At 50.0% G+C, this 15,185-nt stretch overlaps 1 protein-coding gene across 2 annotated transcripts in view; it reads right to left on the bottom strand.

The window, feature by feature from the left end:
- Positions 1–3,750, bottom strand: part of Nr2e1 (nuclear receptor subfamily 2 group E member 1) — a 23,341-nt gene extending 19,591 nt beyond the window's left edge. The window contains exon 1 of one of the 2 annotated variants that reach the window (XM_008850316.1): positions 2,990–3,750. In XM_008850316.1, the coding sequence (XP_008848538.1) occupies positions 2,990–3,014 (25 nt within the window). In that variant the 5' untranslated portion in view covers positions 3,015–3,750. Of the gene's footprint in view, positions 1–223; positions 286–2,989 lie in introns of those variants that run through there. The other variant, XM_008850315.1, reaches the window with a different exon arrangement.
- Between the last annotated feature and the right edge of the window lie 11,435 nt (positions 3,751–15,185).

The following is a 15,185-nucleotide window of genomic DNA, read 5'->3' as shown; positions in this document are numbered from 1 at the left end:
TGGGGGGTGGGGGGGTGGGAGGCGCTCGGTGCTGTGGCCACCGCCTCGGCGCCCCTTCTCCCACAGAGCAGGAGGGGAGGTTGTGCGAGAGGAGGGAGGCGTTGGAGAGGGCCAAGTGGGGATCTTGTCCTCCACCCCCTGGGGTCTGTCATTACGCCCCGAACAACTCACAACCGCGCAGGACCTGCGATCACCAGCTCCGCTGCACCGCACACACACTCACTCTGAAAGCAGCAAACTTGGTTCCCAGATTTTGCAAGCATTCTCCTCTGCATAGCACAGGCCCCATGGGGCCAGTGTTGAGGGCTCAGCCCCAGCTGCCCTCCTCTTCCCGTTGGCACAGTTGAGGATGCCAAGATGAAAGCATAGGGGGAGCTGCGGTGGGCCCTCTTTCCCAGGCTTCCCATCCAGACGGAGGCTAAGGACATTTGTCCATGGAGAACCCGATTGGAGGAAGGAGAAGACAAGTGCAGGGAGGGCGACTGCTCCTCAGTCTCCTGGGTCAGGACACCAGTGGTCTCCACTTGGGCTTTGATCGGCCCTGCAACGGGTCGCACCTTGGAGCCCAGGCAGATGAGGGCCGGGAGCTGGGCTAGAACCTGGCACAGGAGAGAAGCAGCACATTCCTCATCAGGGTGTTTTACTACCTGGGCATAGCGGGTCTGTCCCTCAGACTCCACCACCCAGTCATGTTAAGTGTCAAAGACAGGCTGGCCGACCATGTTGCAAAGCTCCTCTCATTTAATGAGTCGGGTGAGCTCCGACAAGAGGCCAGTCAGGGTTTCCAGAGGCTGGAAAGCCATTCTTAACTTCCCTCCCCAGGGGGTTCCTTCAGGGCTTATTGTGTGTCATAATTGCCTAAAGATATATGGCAGCTTCGATTACTGTAATTACCATCAGAGGCTGTTGAAAGAAGTTAGTCTGGGCTGCAAGGGTAACCGGCCAGGGTCTTGTTACCACCCAGACTGGGCTCCCGGTGACATCGCTCTGCCCTCCAGCGGTGTTAAGCCTTGCGAGTAGGGAGTTGAAGCCCCCTGCCTTTGCAGGTCCTGACCCGTCCTGCTGTTCGAAGACCCCCTCGCCTCCAGTGCGGGGTGGGGATTGGGGGAGCTCAGGTTTCCAGCAGGCTACTGGTACTGTCTGAAAACCTCCCAGCTTCAGGGGCGCTGCGGGCAGGAACTGCTGTCTTACCTACAGAAGTAACTTCTAGTGCGAAGTCTTGATCTCCATGGGACCCCGAGGCTTCTAAGGCCAAACTCAGGCTTGACAACTTAGAAAGCTCTGAAGTTTTCCCCACTCAATGCCCTCGCACAGACTGGGCCCATTCTGCCTCCCAAATCCTGAGGGTCCACCTGTCCCTTAGGTCGCAGAGGCAGGATGCAACGCCTGCAGCTAGCTGAGTTTCGCAACTGCTGCTTCCCCGCCTCTGAAGCCTCACCTTTTAATTCCTCACCGGCTTCGCACCCTAAGGAAAGCTCCAGAGGCTCCTTACTAGAAAAGAAGTTAAGGCCTGTTCCAGGGTGACCAAGCCAAGAGGCCTGCCCAGGCCCTTGGGTTTCGGTTTTTGCAATGAAGACTTACAATGCAACAGGAGAGGCCTCCTGCGTCTCTTGGGAACGACACTCATCCAGAGAACATGGGCGAACCCCCCCCCCCAAAAAACCTAACTCGCTCCACTTCCTAGAGATCGGAACAGCTAGAGGCTATACAGGCCTGAGGCTAGCGGGAACCGCTGTCCTGTACAAGGATCGGTTGGCTGAGCACTGTGGTGGGGTTAGGGTTCCTCTTCTTTGCCATAGCTCTAAACGTTTCTCTTTTTCTCATTTTGTTGATGCTCAGTTTGCTCTAATTTTTAAACGGCAGCACTCACACCAAAACAAATGCAGATAATGAAAACATAACCTACTTCTTATGGGGTTGGGAGGTGGGGGCGGGGATTGCATCCATCCTGAGAGAGACTTCATTATCAGTCCTCAGAAGTATCTAGCACTCTCCCAACTTTCAAAGACCCGGCACAATGAGGGCGAGTGAAGGGGGGAGGGGGAGGGAAGGAACGCACCGAGAGCGCCAAAAATGCTATAGGCGAAAACAACGCCGGTGGCGGGAGAACTGGGCTGCAGGCACTAAGCTGTACCGCCCCAGCCACGGACCCTAGAACCCATAGTCGCCCGCCCGCGGAAGGCGGGAACCGAAAAGCCCGGGGGAGATTGGAGCACCACAGGCGCCTTCCCAACGCCCGCCCAGGCCTGCACACTCTCGGGTTCTGCACGGTCTGTGCACGCCCAGGCCCTTGCACGTCCTAGCAGCTCTGCACTCGAGCGTCAAGGAGTCGGCAGAGGTCTGCTACAGCTTCCGTGGAAGTTGGAGGGAGGGAAGAAGCGCACCGAGGCCGCAGGCCCTGCCAATGCTCAGCTCCCTCGCCGAAAGTCCTTGGGATTAGGGATTTGGTCCTCTCTTCGCCAGAGTGGCTCGCCATATTTTAAATTCCCCAATTATGACCTACGCGGATTTAGGATTAAGGAAAATGTGACTTTTAAATTGTTTCTGCTTCCCAGTTTGCAGGATTATTTAAAATAGCTAGAAACGGGGGTAAAGCATTCCATTCAAAATCCGCTTTGCAGAGTTGCTTTTGCGCGCTGGAGCTCGGAGTTTTTGAGCGACTGTGTTATTGTGCAGCCGCCTGCAGTTACGGCCCAGTTCCCGCCCCCGTTTCACCCCTCCCATCACCAGCACCTGGCAGCTAAATAGAAACAAGTTGCTGGGCCGGTGGTCTGCGTAGGTGGCAACCTTCCCAACACACTAGGGAAAACAGAACAAACCATCCCAAAGCAACGAAATTGCTCTCCCCATTACACGAAACGCTTCGACTCAAGGGACACAAACTCTGTCTGGTGTCCCTCTCTAGGGCTCAGTACGAAGAGCCCCTGCCTCCCCGCTGCCCGTCCCAGGCTAAGCGCCAGGGCCCTGCGGCTGCCCCAGAGGTACCCACTTGTTGATCCGGCGGGCTTGCTCATGCTGGCGGTCCCGGGGCGGAGCGGTTGGTGGGCACTGCCAGAGTCCCGGCCAGCAGCGACCGCCTCGCTGCCCGCCGCCGCAGCTCTCCAGCCGACCTCCAGCCTGCAGGGCTCCCGGGCCGGACAGGTGGATGCTGGTCGCGCTCTGCCCTGCTCTCTGGGCGCTCAGAATTCGTTCCAGAGTGGAAATTTAAGCATCCTTAAGTTTGTTCCCCGCTCTTGCAAAACCGCAACTGCTGGGAATGCTGCTTGATGTGGACACACGCATGAACAGACAGATGGAGAGATGGACAGGCAGGCTGGAGAAAAGGGAGGACAGCACAAGGAGGGGGGTATTGAAGGACAGAGATGGAGACACGAAAACAGTCTTCCTATGGAGCCAAAAGGGCAAAAGCCCTCTCTTTCCCCATTCCTGTCACTCGGTTTTCAATCTCTCCCTCTACATAGGCATGCAGAGGGTGGGCAGATCTTTACAGACCGCTGGTCTTCTAAGGAAAGACGAAAACCACAAGCGCAGTCTCTGAGGCAGATGAGCTCCACGCTGCAGGAACCTGGCGCCAAGTGGGGAAACTAGACTGCTGCTAGATCTTCCGTAGGAAGAGGTGGCCAGGTCCGGGTTTCTGGGGACAGTCGCTCACGCAACGGCGAAGGGTCCCCGAAGTTCATTACCCTGTGACTTTGTGCCTGTCGCTGCGGACTGGGTCCCCTGTAATATCTCCAGAAGAGCTCTGACAGGCAGCCGTGGGGAGGGGAATAGGGCGTCCCTGGCCCACTTAGCTTTTCCCCCAACTCCTGGCGGGGTCTGACGTCAGCCATGTGCGGGGAGGAGATGGGAAGAGGGAGGGGGTTAAATGCTAATGATATTAATGAACCTCCAAGCGGCTTCCAAAGAAAATGCAGGCGCTCAGGGAGCTGACGAGTTATAGAATGTGGATATGGGAGTCCGGCTCTGTGAGTGCGTGACGGTGAGGACGGTGCTTCTCTTGTAATAAAAATGAATTATTGTATTTCACCGCAAGGGAGAAGGGGAGGGTTGATAGGACGCTCTCAAAACTCCTTCCCCCTCTCTCCAGAGTGCCAGACAGATTCGTGGAAGAAATTGGGTAGCTGTGTTTGTGTGTGATTGTGCGCGCCGGACATGGCCATGTGAGTTGATTCATTGTTGGTCCCGCGCCCCCCACTGTTGGGTAAAACTTGGATCTGGCCCGAGGTGAGTAATTTATTCATTTTGCAACTATCTATGGAAAGTCAGAGGTGAAGACGCTGTGTGCGGACTTGGGGCCTGGGCCGGGGTCTTCCGGGGCCTCCGCCGTCCTTCCGCCTTGGCGTGATGGGTTTGGGAACCGCGGCGGGGAGGAAGGCGCCTGCTTCTTGCAAGCGAATCCGACCCACCCGGAGCTGGCAGAGCTCCTGTCGCCTCCATTACGTGCTCGGTTGTAAGGCCGAGCGTTCCCTCCATCAGACCGTGCCCTGCAGGCATCACGGTCTCCGCGCCCCCCTCCTCCCGACCCAGGCCCAGGGATTCTGGGGAGCTCCGCCACCTCCCGCCTTATCCCGACCGCCTCGCTGCAATTCCAGAGCTCTGGTTAGTGGCGCCGCGCGGGGACAGCGCGCGCCAAGGGAGCGGTGATCTCCAATCTCTAGGAGATTAATTCTATTTAAGCTCTCTCGGCAGCTTGAACTTGTCGAACAAGAGCTTGCCAGCCTGGGTGCTGGGCGTGGGCCGGGCCAGAGGTTAGAGGTCACGCGTCCCGCCCTTGCACCGAGCTGGGGGAGGGGAGCCGCGGCTGGCGCTCAGCACCAGCGCCCGCCCACCCGGCCGGGTTCTCTCCCCACACCACTGCACACCCGGCAGCTGGGGTTCCGAGAGTGTGTGTTCGTGCAAGTGCGTGCTGGCTTCCCCAGTGAGCCAACGGTGCGATGCAGTCGCTGGTCGCAGCACGTGATCCTAACTTTCTCCCGCGACCTGAGCCCGAGGGCTGCACTGGACCCAGCACACTGCACACAGCAGTCACTGGGCGAGGGGCCGGGCCACCCGGAAGAACTGAAAAAGGGGTGACAATTTCCCACGCTGCCCTTCCTTACGGTCTTTCAAAACGCAAGGCGTTTAGAGCACTGAGAGAGAATTTTTAGGTTGACAGGGAGAAAAATTAAGTTTCTTTTTGATAGCTTACTTGAGCTGTCTGCCAGCCCTGCTCGCGGCACAACACAAATTCGAACTCCGTACCGGGCCACCCGGAAGAACTGAAAAAGGGGTGACAATTTCCCACGCTGCCCTTCCTTACGGTCTTTCAAAACGCAAGGCGTTTAGAGCACTGAGAGAGAATTTTTAGGTTGACAGGGAGAAAAATTAAGTTTCTTTTTGACAGCTTACTTGAGCTGCCTGCCAGCCCTGCTCGCGGCACAACACAAATTCGAACTCCGTGCCCAGAAGGAGAAGGCATTTCCGGCCAGGGTTTGAGAGACAGAATGCCAGGCGGGGTTTTGGGTCCTCTGGCTCTGGCTCCTGCCAGAAATCCAGCTGCTGCTGCAGTGGTCGCTGCCGCCAGCATCGTGATGTGAAGGCAGAAGGGGGCGCTTGGTCAAGGACAAAGAACTTCAAGTAGAACTAATTTGTCGTGGGCAAAGATGAGGGCAAGTGGTGGGAGGAGAAGACCTGGGCCTGTCTCCAGGGAAAAGCTTAAGGCTGTGTGGCCAGAAGGAGATCTAGGGTTTTCTCAGGTGCTCCCAAGCTGTGAAGTAAGATATGGCTGTCCTAGGCTCCAAACAACCTCTTGTGATTCTTGGACACTGGCCATGTTGACTCATTTGCAGACACCAAAACTTCTGAAAAATACATCAAAATTGGAGAGTTCTTTCTCCAGCCACAGACTAACCAAGAGTCAAAAAGCCCACTGAATAGACAGGAGCGCATACCCCCCCCCCCCCCACAGAACTAACCAATTCTGGCAAAAGGCGCCTACAAGGCACACTTGGAGCATATGTGTTCTGTGTTCCAGGCACCGACTGTAATTACTGCCCGCTTTGCATAATCCACAATACAGTTCTGAAATCATCCTGATTACTTTCTGGCATGATTATTTCAGTGGTAATGGTGGCAGCTAGCTCCAGTGTAGACAGGAGGGTCTGGGACCCTGAGACTCACAGGTTACAGAGAAAGAAGCCTTCAGCTCAAGAGCCCACTGGCCTCTGCTCACACCAACAGGCTGAAGGCCACAGGGACTTCAGCTCTAAGCTGTGCACACTTGAAAGTCTCAGGTACAGGTCAGAGAAAAAGTCTTTGCAGAGCAATGACTGTGACTTAATTTCCTATCCAAGGCCTGAACATGATGCCTACTACACAGGAGGTCCCTCAGAAATATAGAAAAAAAGAAGGAAGTCCTCCCCTTCCCAACAGAGGTCTGCTGGGCACAGAGCAAAGGGAGTCACTGGAAACCAGGAGATGGGAATTCAGGTCTCCAGCTACTGTGCAACCCTGGACCAGTGACTAGACTCTCTGGTTTCCAGATAGTTATTTGTATAAGGACTGTGACTCTGTTCAACTTTAAGCTTCCAAGATTTTCTCTGTGAGACTAAGGGAAACACTTGGTAAAGGTAAGTGCCATCTATCTCAGAAACTCCTTTAAGTACAGACAAGACCTTAAGCTACAAGGATAAGTTTATAGGTTGGCAAGAGGGGAAAGCCAAGTCCAGATGCTCTCTTTGTGACTGGGCCTAAAGCTAGTCTCTCACTTCCTCTCCAGTCTCTCGTGTGTCTGGAGCTTTCAACCTAAACCACAGCCTACAATCCCAGCCAGGCATATTTTATTGAAGCATGATTGCATTTTGGTACAGGAGATAAAAGAAGAACCATGGGATGAAGGTATCTGTCTGCGTATCCATCAATCCACCAGATTCATCAAATAATGAGCACCTACCATGTACTACCCTCTGGGGATATAGGAGATTAGTTATATGGCCCATTTCTTACTCAAGGAGTCTACAGGGGGAGCAGTCACATAAAACAAAACAAAACAAAACAAAAAAGTGATTGTTTTACACTGGAGTAAATGCAGAAAACACAAGAAAAATAGACAAGGGCCCTAAACCAGTGTGCAGAGCTGTGGGTTGTGAGGGGAATACTACAAAGCTGGCCTCGTGTTAAGACAGTGCACTGACTCTGAGCATGTCTGTTACAGCCCTCTCCTCTGTTTAAGGAGTCCTATTAACTAGGCTGTATGAGAGGGCTCCTGTAAGCCTCAGAACCATCTTGGTTTGATGCTAGTTCTGCTCAGAAAATGGTGCCTCCCTTCCCTCTCCCTCCCCCATTCTTCTAAATCTAAAGATCTAAAGAGGCAGGAAAGGCTGCCTCACTGACCTAATGAAGTTAGAGTGAACCACAGACTCAACCCCATCCAGTGTCAACTTCATTAGAGGCCATTTTGTCTCTAGATACTCATTCCTTTAAAATGTCCTTCACCTCTACTGACAAGCAAGTAAATATCTAGACTCAGGAAATACCTGAGGAAACCTACCAGTTAAACTTGGCTAAATCTGAATGTCTAGTCTCTGAAACACATAGACCAAGTTCTTACTTGGCTGCTTGTTTACACAAAGGAAAAAGTTGCTTTTCATTTGCTTCCAAGTTGTGTTAATAATTCAACCTATACCTTTAATCCCAGCACTCTGAAGGCAGAGGCAGGTGGATCTCTGAGAGATCCAGGTCAGCCTGGTCTACATAGGGAGTTCCAGGCCAACTGGGACTATGGGGAAACCCTGTCTCAATCTTTCTCCTCCCAAATCCCCCAAATCTAACCTATGACTGTGGCTTGCCCAATGAGTGGTGAGAGGTGGATCATGGAGCAGAGCCCAGCACATAGCAGGTGCTTGGTAAGATCTTGCTGAGTGACATGATGAAAAAAACTAGTGCCAGACTCCCTCCTGATTATACTGTGGGCCTCTGACACTTTGTTTGGCTGCTACCTCTATTCAGAAACGAAATATTGAGAGCAATCCAGAAAATCCAGGTCTCTAGAGCACAGTGAGCACTGAGTTACAGAGCTTTTCTTTGACACAATCCAGAACAGTGTTGTTAGGAGCTGTCTGTTACTTCCTACTAATGGGAAAAAGAGCATAGCAGCATCCATGTGTGACACCCCTTCACAAATAGCAAGTTCTATGTCTGCAGTTATTTGCATACACTCCACTAGAAAGAAGAAATTCAGTACCAGAGTCAACTAAGAATAGGGGCTTCTGCAGGCCTGGTGGCACAGGCCTTTAATCCAGTGTGAGGCCACACTGGTCTATATAGTGAGCTCCAGACCAGCCATAACTATATAGTGAGACCCTGTTTTAAAAAAAAATTAAGCCGGTGTGGTGGCGCATGCCTGTCGTCCCAGCACTCAGGAGGCAGAGGTAGGCGGATCTCTGTGAGTTCAAGGCCAGTCTGGTCTACATAATGAGTTCCAGGCCAGCCACTACAGGGAGACCCTGTCTCAAAAAAACCAAAAAAAAAAAAAAAAAGTTAAAATAGCAATGAACTATGCTTGAGTCCCAGCATATATGACCAAGGATTGCCCTTCTCCTTTCACAGCTGGAAACCTGAAATTTTCTAGGAAGCTCATAAGCAAGACCATAAACTCCATTTAAAGACATATTTCAACCCCATTTGTACCCTTTGTGACTCATGGTTCTACCTTACCAGAAGAGTAGAGGCTTCTAGCACCTCACTGCACCTTGCACTGAGAAGCCTCTTCCCTCCCCATAAGCACTGTAAACACTTGGTTCATATGATGCAAGGGGGGAAGTATGAGTGAATTTGTTTGGTGGAAGTCAGGAAGCTTCAACCAAGAACAGGACTGTGTGAAAAGGAGTGGGAACAGGTCCACCAGGCCTCCCAAACCTTGGAGGCACAGAAGCTTGAATTTGACTTTCTGAAATGAGACTGACTAGAGAAACAAGAAAGCATACTCTATCTATGGAGAAGAGAAACTGACTGCTCAGACTTCTTCAGCCTCTTCATTTCCTACGGTTTCCAATTTGGTTTCCAAATAATCCAGACTCTGAGCACTCAAATCAGAAAGGACCGAAATACTCATTAATTTTATTGATGAGGAAACTGAGACAAACTTTCAAGAGAGAAACCTTGTCCTTAGTTACTCATCTGAAAATACAGACCACCCAAGAGCCTATCTCTCTTGATGTGGATGGAGTTCAATACTCCTCAGATACTCTTTCTCACCCAGAGCTTCTAGAAACTCCAATTATAGCAACCTCACATACTTCCTAGTGAATTAGTGGGAATGAAGAGCAGTGTTCTGTGCACCCTGAAGCAAAGGTGCAAAATTTCTACAACCTTAGCCTCAAAGGGTTTTCTTCACATTCCTTCTCTGTGGGTACTTTTGTTGTTGTGTCCTGAGGGACAGAAAGCCTGGGAGGTCTTTGTTTTCTAGAAGGACTGATGTGATCTACAAGAGAAATACTGAAAGGTGCTACTCACTGATGCTAAGAAAAAGTCAATGACTAGATTAAGCAATTAACCACTGAATCTGATCAGTGTGAACTGACAAACTGGGCCTCTAAGATTAAAAACAAAACCAAACCAAACCCCTGTCCACCCTCTACATCAGGTTTAGGACCTGCTTTGTCCAGATTCCTGTCTGAGTGCTAGTAGAAACAATTGTTATGTAAAAAACAGTAGCCTGGTTTAAATGTGACTAACACATTTGAGAACAGACTTACAGTCTATTATGTGCGTAGGTATATCAGGACCACAGACTCCATCTCTGCCAATGCAGTGAAACACATCATATATTCTAGTATGCTTTGTTTCCAACCGATACTTCTCATAGTCCTCTGCTGTCCTATTCTAAGTAATTTCGGAATTTGCATCTCTTACAAAGATGCCCAGTGGCTATTTAAGGAAGTCTGTTAAAAAAAAAAAAAACAACACAAAAAAACCCTCCAAAACAAAACAAACCTCCCTCTCTCCTCTCCCTCCCCCAAACCCCAAGTGCTTTGTGTGAGGAGTCAACCAGTGGGATTCACAGGAGGTCCCCAAGTCAAATGCTGCAGCTGCGTTTTAAAAAAGGGTTGGATAAACTACAGCCGTTAATAACATCTGTATCTATGCAAGCTAAGATGATGATAGGGGTAATCAGATCTCATGCTTCAGGGCCTAAGATGATTGCCTGCTGGGAGCAGAGGATTTGATCTTTCAGGTATGGGAATTCACAGGAACTAGGCTGCAAGAATTTCTCCTCAGTCTCAGGTAGAACTGACATGAAGCTTGGGGTAGATGAAACTGATTTGAAGTCTAAGATTTCTATCAGATCAGAACATTAACTAATGGACATTTGAAACACTCTCCTGCACCAAATACAATGTATACGTATCTCTCCAAAGATAGGATTTGGATATTCAGGTGTCTTTCTCCAAAGGCTGAGGTTCTTTAATATGTTTTGACAGTACCTATCCAAAACAACAGCAAAAGTGGAGGGAATTCTACTTTAGCCCACACATTACAACCAACTACATAATGTATACTTAACCTACCAAGTGTCTGTACTTCACATGTTTGTATCCCTATACAGGATAGATTTCTGTTGCATTAATTAAATAGTGATTAGAATTGTATATGTGGAGTGTAAAAGGAATCAACTCACTCTAATGTCACTAAAATAGTGCAATCAATAGATTGCAGTGCTGGGGATCAAACTGAGGGCTTAGCTTCCTCTACCACTGAGCTACCAGCCCTAAAGTGATTTTAAAATTTTAATATTTGCCTGAAGAGTGAGAGAGGAATTATGCAAAGTAACCTTTCTTTTGAGCTCCTTCATATTTTCAAACCTCAATGGGTGTACACGTTAGTGCAATTACACAGTTTCAAGTATTTTGAGAACATTTGTGTGAGCAGGGTTACAGAGCTCCATTTATCAGCTAGATAAACCTGGGCTGGAGGTCACACAGCCACGGGCAACGGACAGCTTTGCAGAGAGTGGAAGAGCTTTTAAAAACTGTCAATTTCTAGCAGAGGGCTTAGACTCTTCTGGGCATGGAAGACATACTCTGGTTTCATTACTTTCACCATTCACTTTTGTTGCACAGAGAAGGACCACTCTCAAAAAAGATGGCTGCTAAATGAGATTTTTTTTTTTTTTTTTAAAGCTGCACTTAAACAGTTTTCTTTTGGGTTGTGGGGAGGACCTTGCAGCTGTTAGGCTACACACAGCCATGGGAAATTAGTCAGAACCCAAAGCATCATACTTAATAACCATTATTCTGTTGTCTGGAATGTTTGTTTAAATACTATTGACACTGTGTGTGTATTGTCATCTCTAAATTGTAGCTCTTAACCATTGAAATCTTGTTAAGGACCACCTAGGGTTTCCTCTGTATGGTGCCCCAAGTCTGTATTCACCTGATGGGTAAACAAAAAACAGATTTTTGTTGTTGTTTCAATTTTCTTTAGTGTGCAGTAGCAGGAAATTTTCTGGAATGAAGGAAGAAATTGCTTGAGTCCAATAGAAACAGACTGTGGAGACCCAACCTTTGTATTTCTCATGGGGTGATAGAAAATGAACAAACCCATAGACTGATTAATACAATTCAGCTCTGCTTAAAATTCACAGATCTGTGTGGTAGAAGACTGCATTTTAAGACTCATACTTGCTATTAAGTGTGAAGAAATCAGTAACTATTCTTTTCATCAACAGCGTGTTGGGTTTTTTTCCCCCCCATTTAAATTTTGCTTATTAAGTGAGGTCATTTGGGAGAAGAATAGTGGGTGGGGAAAAAAAATCTAACAGCCCGACTCCCAAGTTGAGAGCTGCAGATCGTGGCTCAGTACAAAGCGTTTTCTATCTTGACTTATGGGGAGACAATGGCCGTTCTTACAAAGGCACCACCTGTGACTTCACTCGGTTGACATCTCTGTTAAGGAGGGCAGAAGAGAGACCGCACGTGCACACTCTGAGCGCGTTAGCATGACCCACCTTCAAGGCTGCTGCCGGGTCGCGGAGGCCTCGCTGGGGCTTGGTTCACAGTTTCTGAAGGGGATGGGGAAGGAGAGGAGGCGAAGGTTATCCACACTGGTGGAGCCCAGCTCTGTACAGACTCCCACGAGCTGCCCCATTTCACAGATGGGTAAACGGAGGTGCGGTCCCGGAGCAACGGGTGCGGCGCCCAGTCTCATGGCCCAACCTTCAGGCCGCTGGCTTTTTGCTTCCTTCCCGAAGGTCGCTCCTGACAAATCTATCTATTTGGGGCAAATTGTCAGTGAGAAACTTCCGCTCGAACTGCCCTGGACAAAACCGGCTGTTTGAAAAGGGTAAATCCCGCGGCCCGGCGCGGCCGAACAATGCTGCGAGCTGAGCGCGGGGCGGCGCAGGCCGCACAAAGGGCGGATTAATTGGGGCCGCGGCGGAGCGCAGCGCTCCAGCCCCACTCAGCCCGCGCGGCGGGGCGCCCTATTGACTGGGCCCCGAGCCCCACTTTTCACAAACTCCAAACAAAAGTCAATTTCTTTTTCATAAGGCGGAGGAGGGGGCGGCCGCCGAGATTCTCCACCCGCTCCTCGCAGTGCTCCCGCAGTATGGGGGGCGCGGGTACGGGCTAGAGGAAGGGGTCCCCGCAGGACGCCAGCAGGGACCGGACCCCGGAGGGATGGGACCCCTGAAGTGGGGGGGTGGAGACTCTGGAGGGAGGGGACCCGGGAAGCCCAGGATGGAGGGGTGCGGGTGTAACTGCCAGAGCCCTGTCCCCGCCCCTGCCCTCCCCGCCCCCCAAGACGCGTGTCGCAGCCTCCACGCCACGCCTACCAGGCGGAGTGGGACGCCAGCCTGGGGCCGGAAAGGTGAAGCGAAAAGGGGTGGGGAAGAGGCCGGGACCCGGGTAAGGACCAGGACAGGTAGGGGGAAACACAGGCAGATGACTAGGGACCTCCCCCTGGAGGATCGCCTAGTGGCACCAGGCGAGAGGGAGACGCAGGAGTTTTCCTTTACTAAAAGGATCATCTGAGACCCGAGATCTTTACAATCCGCTGCTGACAGCACTGGGAGGCTGAGGATCTGGAGTTGAGGCCAATCTGGGCTACAGAGGAAACCCAGTCTAAGACAGAGAGAGGGAATAATAATATGAGTATGAATTGCTGGTTAGGGAGAGGGCTGCCGGGCTAGTTTCCAAAGTGCAGAGAAATCAGTATCGTTCTGTAAATGGTGACAGGACTGACATGTGGAAAAAGATACTAATTACTCCAGGGACATGCATTTTAGAGAAGTGATTGTGATTTTAAACAAATATAATTTGTAGACTCAATGACATCCCTGGTCAAAACTCCACCAGTGGCCTTAGGATTGCATCTGTCCTCTTCTGGCAATGGCAGAGTGAGGATGGAAGTGCAGACACAGAGGAGTAAGAAATTAACAGCAACAATGGAGACTCATTCCCTAGCTAGGCAGGGCCCTCTGCTGCAGGTCCAATGGGGGCTGCCCACAAGACACCCCAGTCCTTGTCTAGTCCTGGTCAGCCAGGACTGACTTCCAGAGGGAATGAGCAGGGAGAAGCCACCTTGTGTGGTATAAGGGAAGTCACATGTGGGTGTAAAGGATCCCACATATTTACCGGTGAGAGCTTCTGCTCCGGTGTCAGCTGGCCAACTAGCTTTCTGAGTGTAGAAGTCTCTAACAGTCTTTGATGCAGTGACCCTCCTGAGGCACCTGGCTAGCATCCTGGTACTGCACCAGGCACTGAATCAATGGCAGGGTTATTAAGGGGGTGAAAAGGATCTTTAAGAACCTGCTGAAGGTGGCAGGAGGCAGAGCTACCGGGACCTGAGGGGAGCTGAAGGCAGACCTGCTGGCAGAATCCAACCTGGGCTCCTTTTCAACTATATTTTAAGCTGTTGATTTAAAACAATCTTGTCAGGGCCAGGCTGTGAACCCATCCAGATTTCTGTAAAATCAGAAGGGTGTGAAAAAATCAAGAACAAATATTTATCTGAAGATGTCACAACTTTGAATTTCAATAATAACTTATCTGCTAATTTCTGATGGAAATCTAGAACAGCTGTTGCTCTATTGTGTATTTTGAATTCCCAAAAGAGGAATTTAGGAATCAACATTTTTCCTCCACCAATTCTCAGTGTGCTTTCTTTTAGTTTGTGGATGCTTTTTGCAAGTTCAAAACAAATAAATGATGAGAATATTAGCTTATTATGAAAGTTATTAACTCCTGCCAAAACTTAATGTAGTATTTGACCTTCATTGGCAAGCACAGAAATACCAAGTGTTTCCCCTCCGGCAGAAGCCGAGGGAGGGTGTAAAAGCCTGCAATAGTGCATTATGAAATGCCAAGTACCAGTATGTCTAGTGAAAGTTCCAAGCTGAAGGAATACTCTGGGTTAGGTAGACTCCAGTGACAGCTAGTAGGATGGTCAGCCTGCAGCTTCTAAGAACACCAGGACACTGGTTTGCATTGCTATTTTTGCAGATGAAGGTCTGAGAGAGGGGCACTAGGTGGTTTTGACCAGTTTCCTTCTGAGATGGATGTGTAACATACTGGTACCAGGCCTTTCCATAGCTCCCTAGTTAACTTTGAAGTTACCCAAGTTTGAAGTGCTTTGTCTTTTAGAAAACAAAGAATTGTTTTTGAGTCACATAATGTGGACATCATAAGAGGAAAGAAGCTCCTAGAAGTCTGATTAAAATTAGAGTTCATTTTGGTTTTCCATCCTGTATGTGAAGACTGCACAAATGCTGTTAGAGGAGAATAAGGAGGGTCTTGGTAGCTTCAGGCTGAGGCTGCCACAAAAGCACAGGAATAGTACAGAGACGGGCATACTGTGGGATCCGGAATGTGGCACTCACAAGCCAACAAGAACTCAATCCCAAGGTCCTCTAGATTGAAATCAATAGGGGAGTGGAAAGATGGGTGGTAGGGCCAGTCTTGAACACCAGGAGTTCAAGAACATCCTCAGCTGCAGTGAATTTGAGGACAGCTTGAGCTATACAATACTCTGCCTCCAAAAACCCAAAATAGTTGGACTGGAGAGATGGCTCAGCAGTTAAGAGCACTGACTGTTCTTGCAGAGGAGCTAGGTTCTATTCCCAGGACCCACATGGTGGCTAACAACCGTTCATAGGTTCAGTTCCAAGGGGTCTGATGCCCTCTTCTGGCCTCTGAGGGCATTTCACA

The sequence above is a fragment of the Nannospalax galili genome, unplaced genomic scaffold (genome assembly GCF_000622305.1).
Source record: "Nannospalax galili isolate Female #2095 unplaced genomic scaffold, S.galili_v1.0 scaffold324, whole genome shotgun sequence".
NCBI classification, from domain to species: domain Eukaryota; kingdom Metazoa; phylum Chordata; class Mammalia; order Rodentia; family Spalacidae; genus Nannospalax; species Nannospalax galili.
Note: the sequence above shows the minus strand (reverse complement) of the source record. Positions and strands in the feature narration are given on the sequence as shown.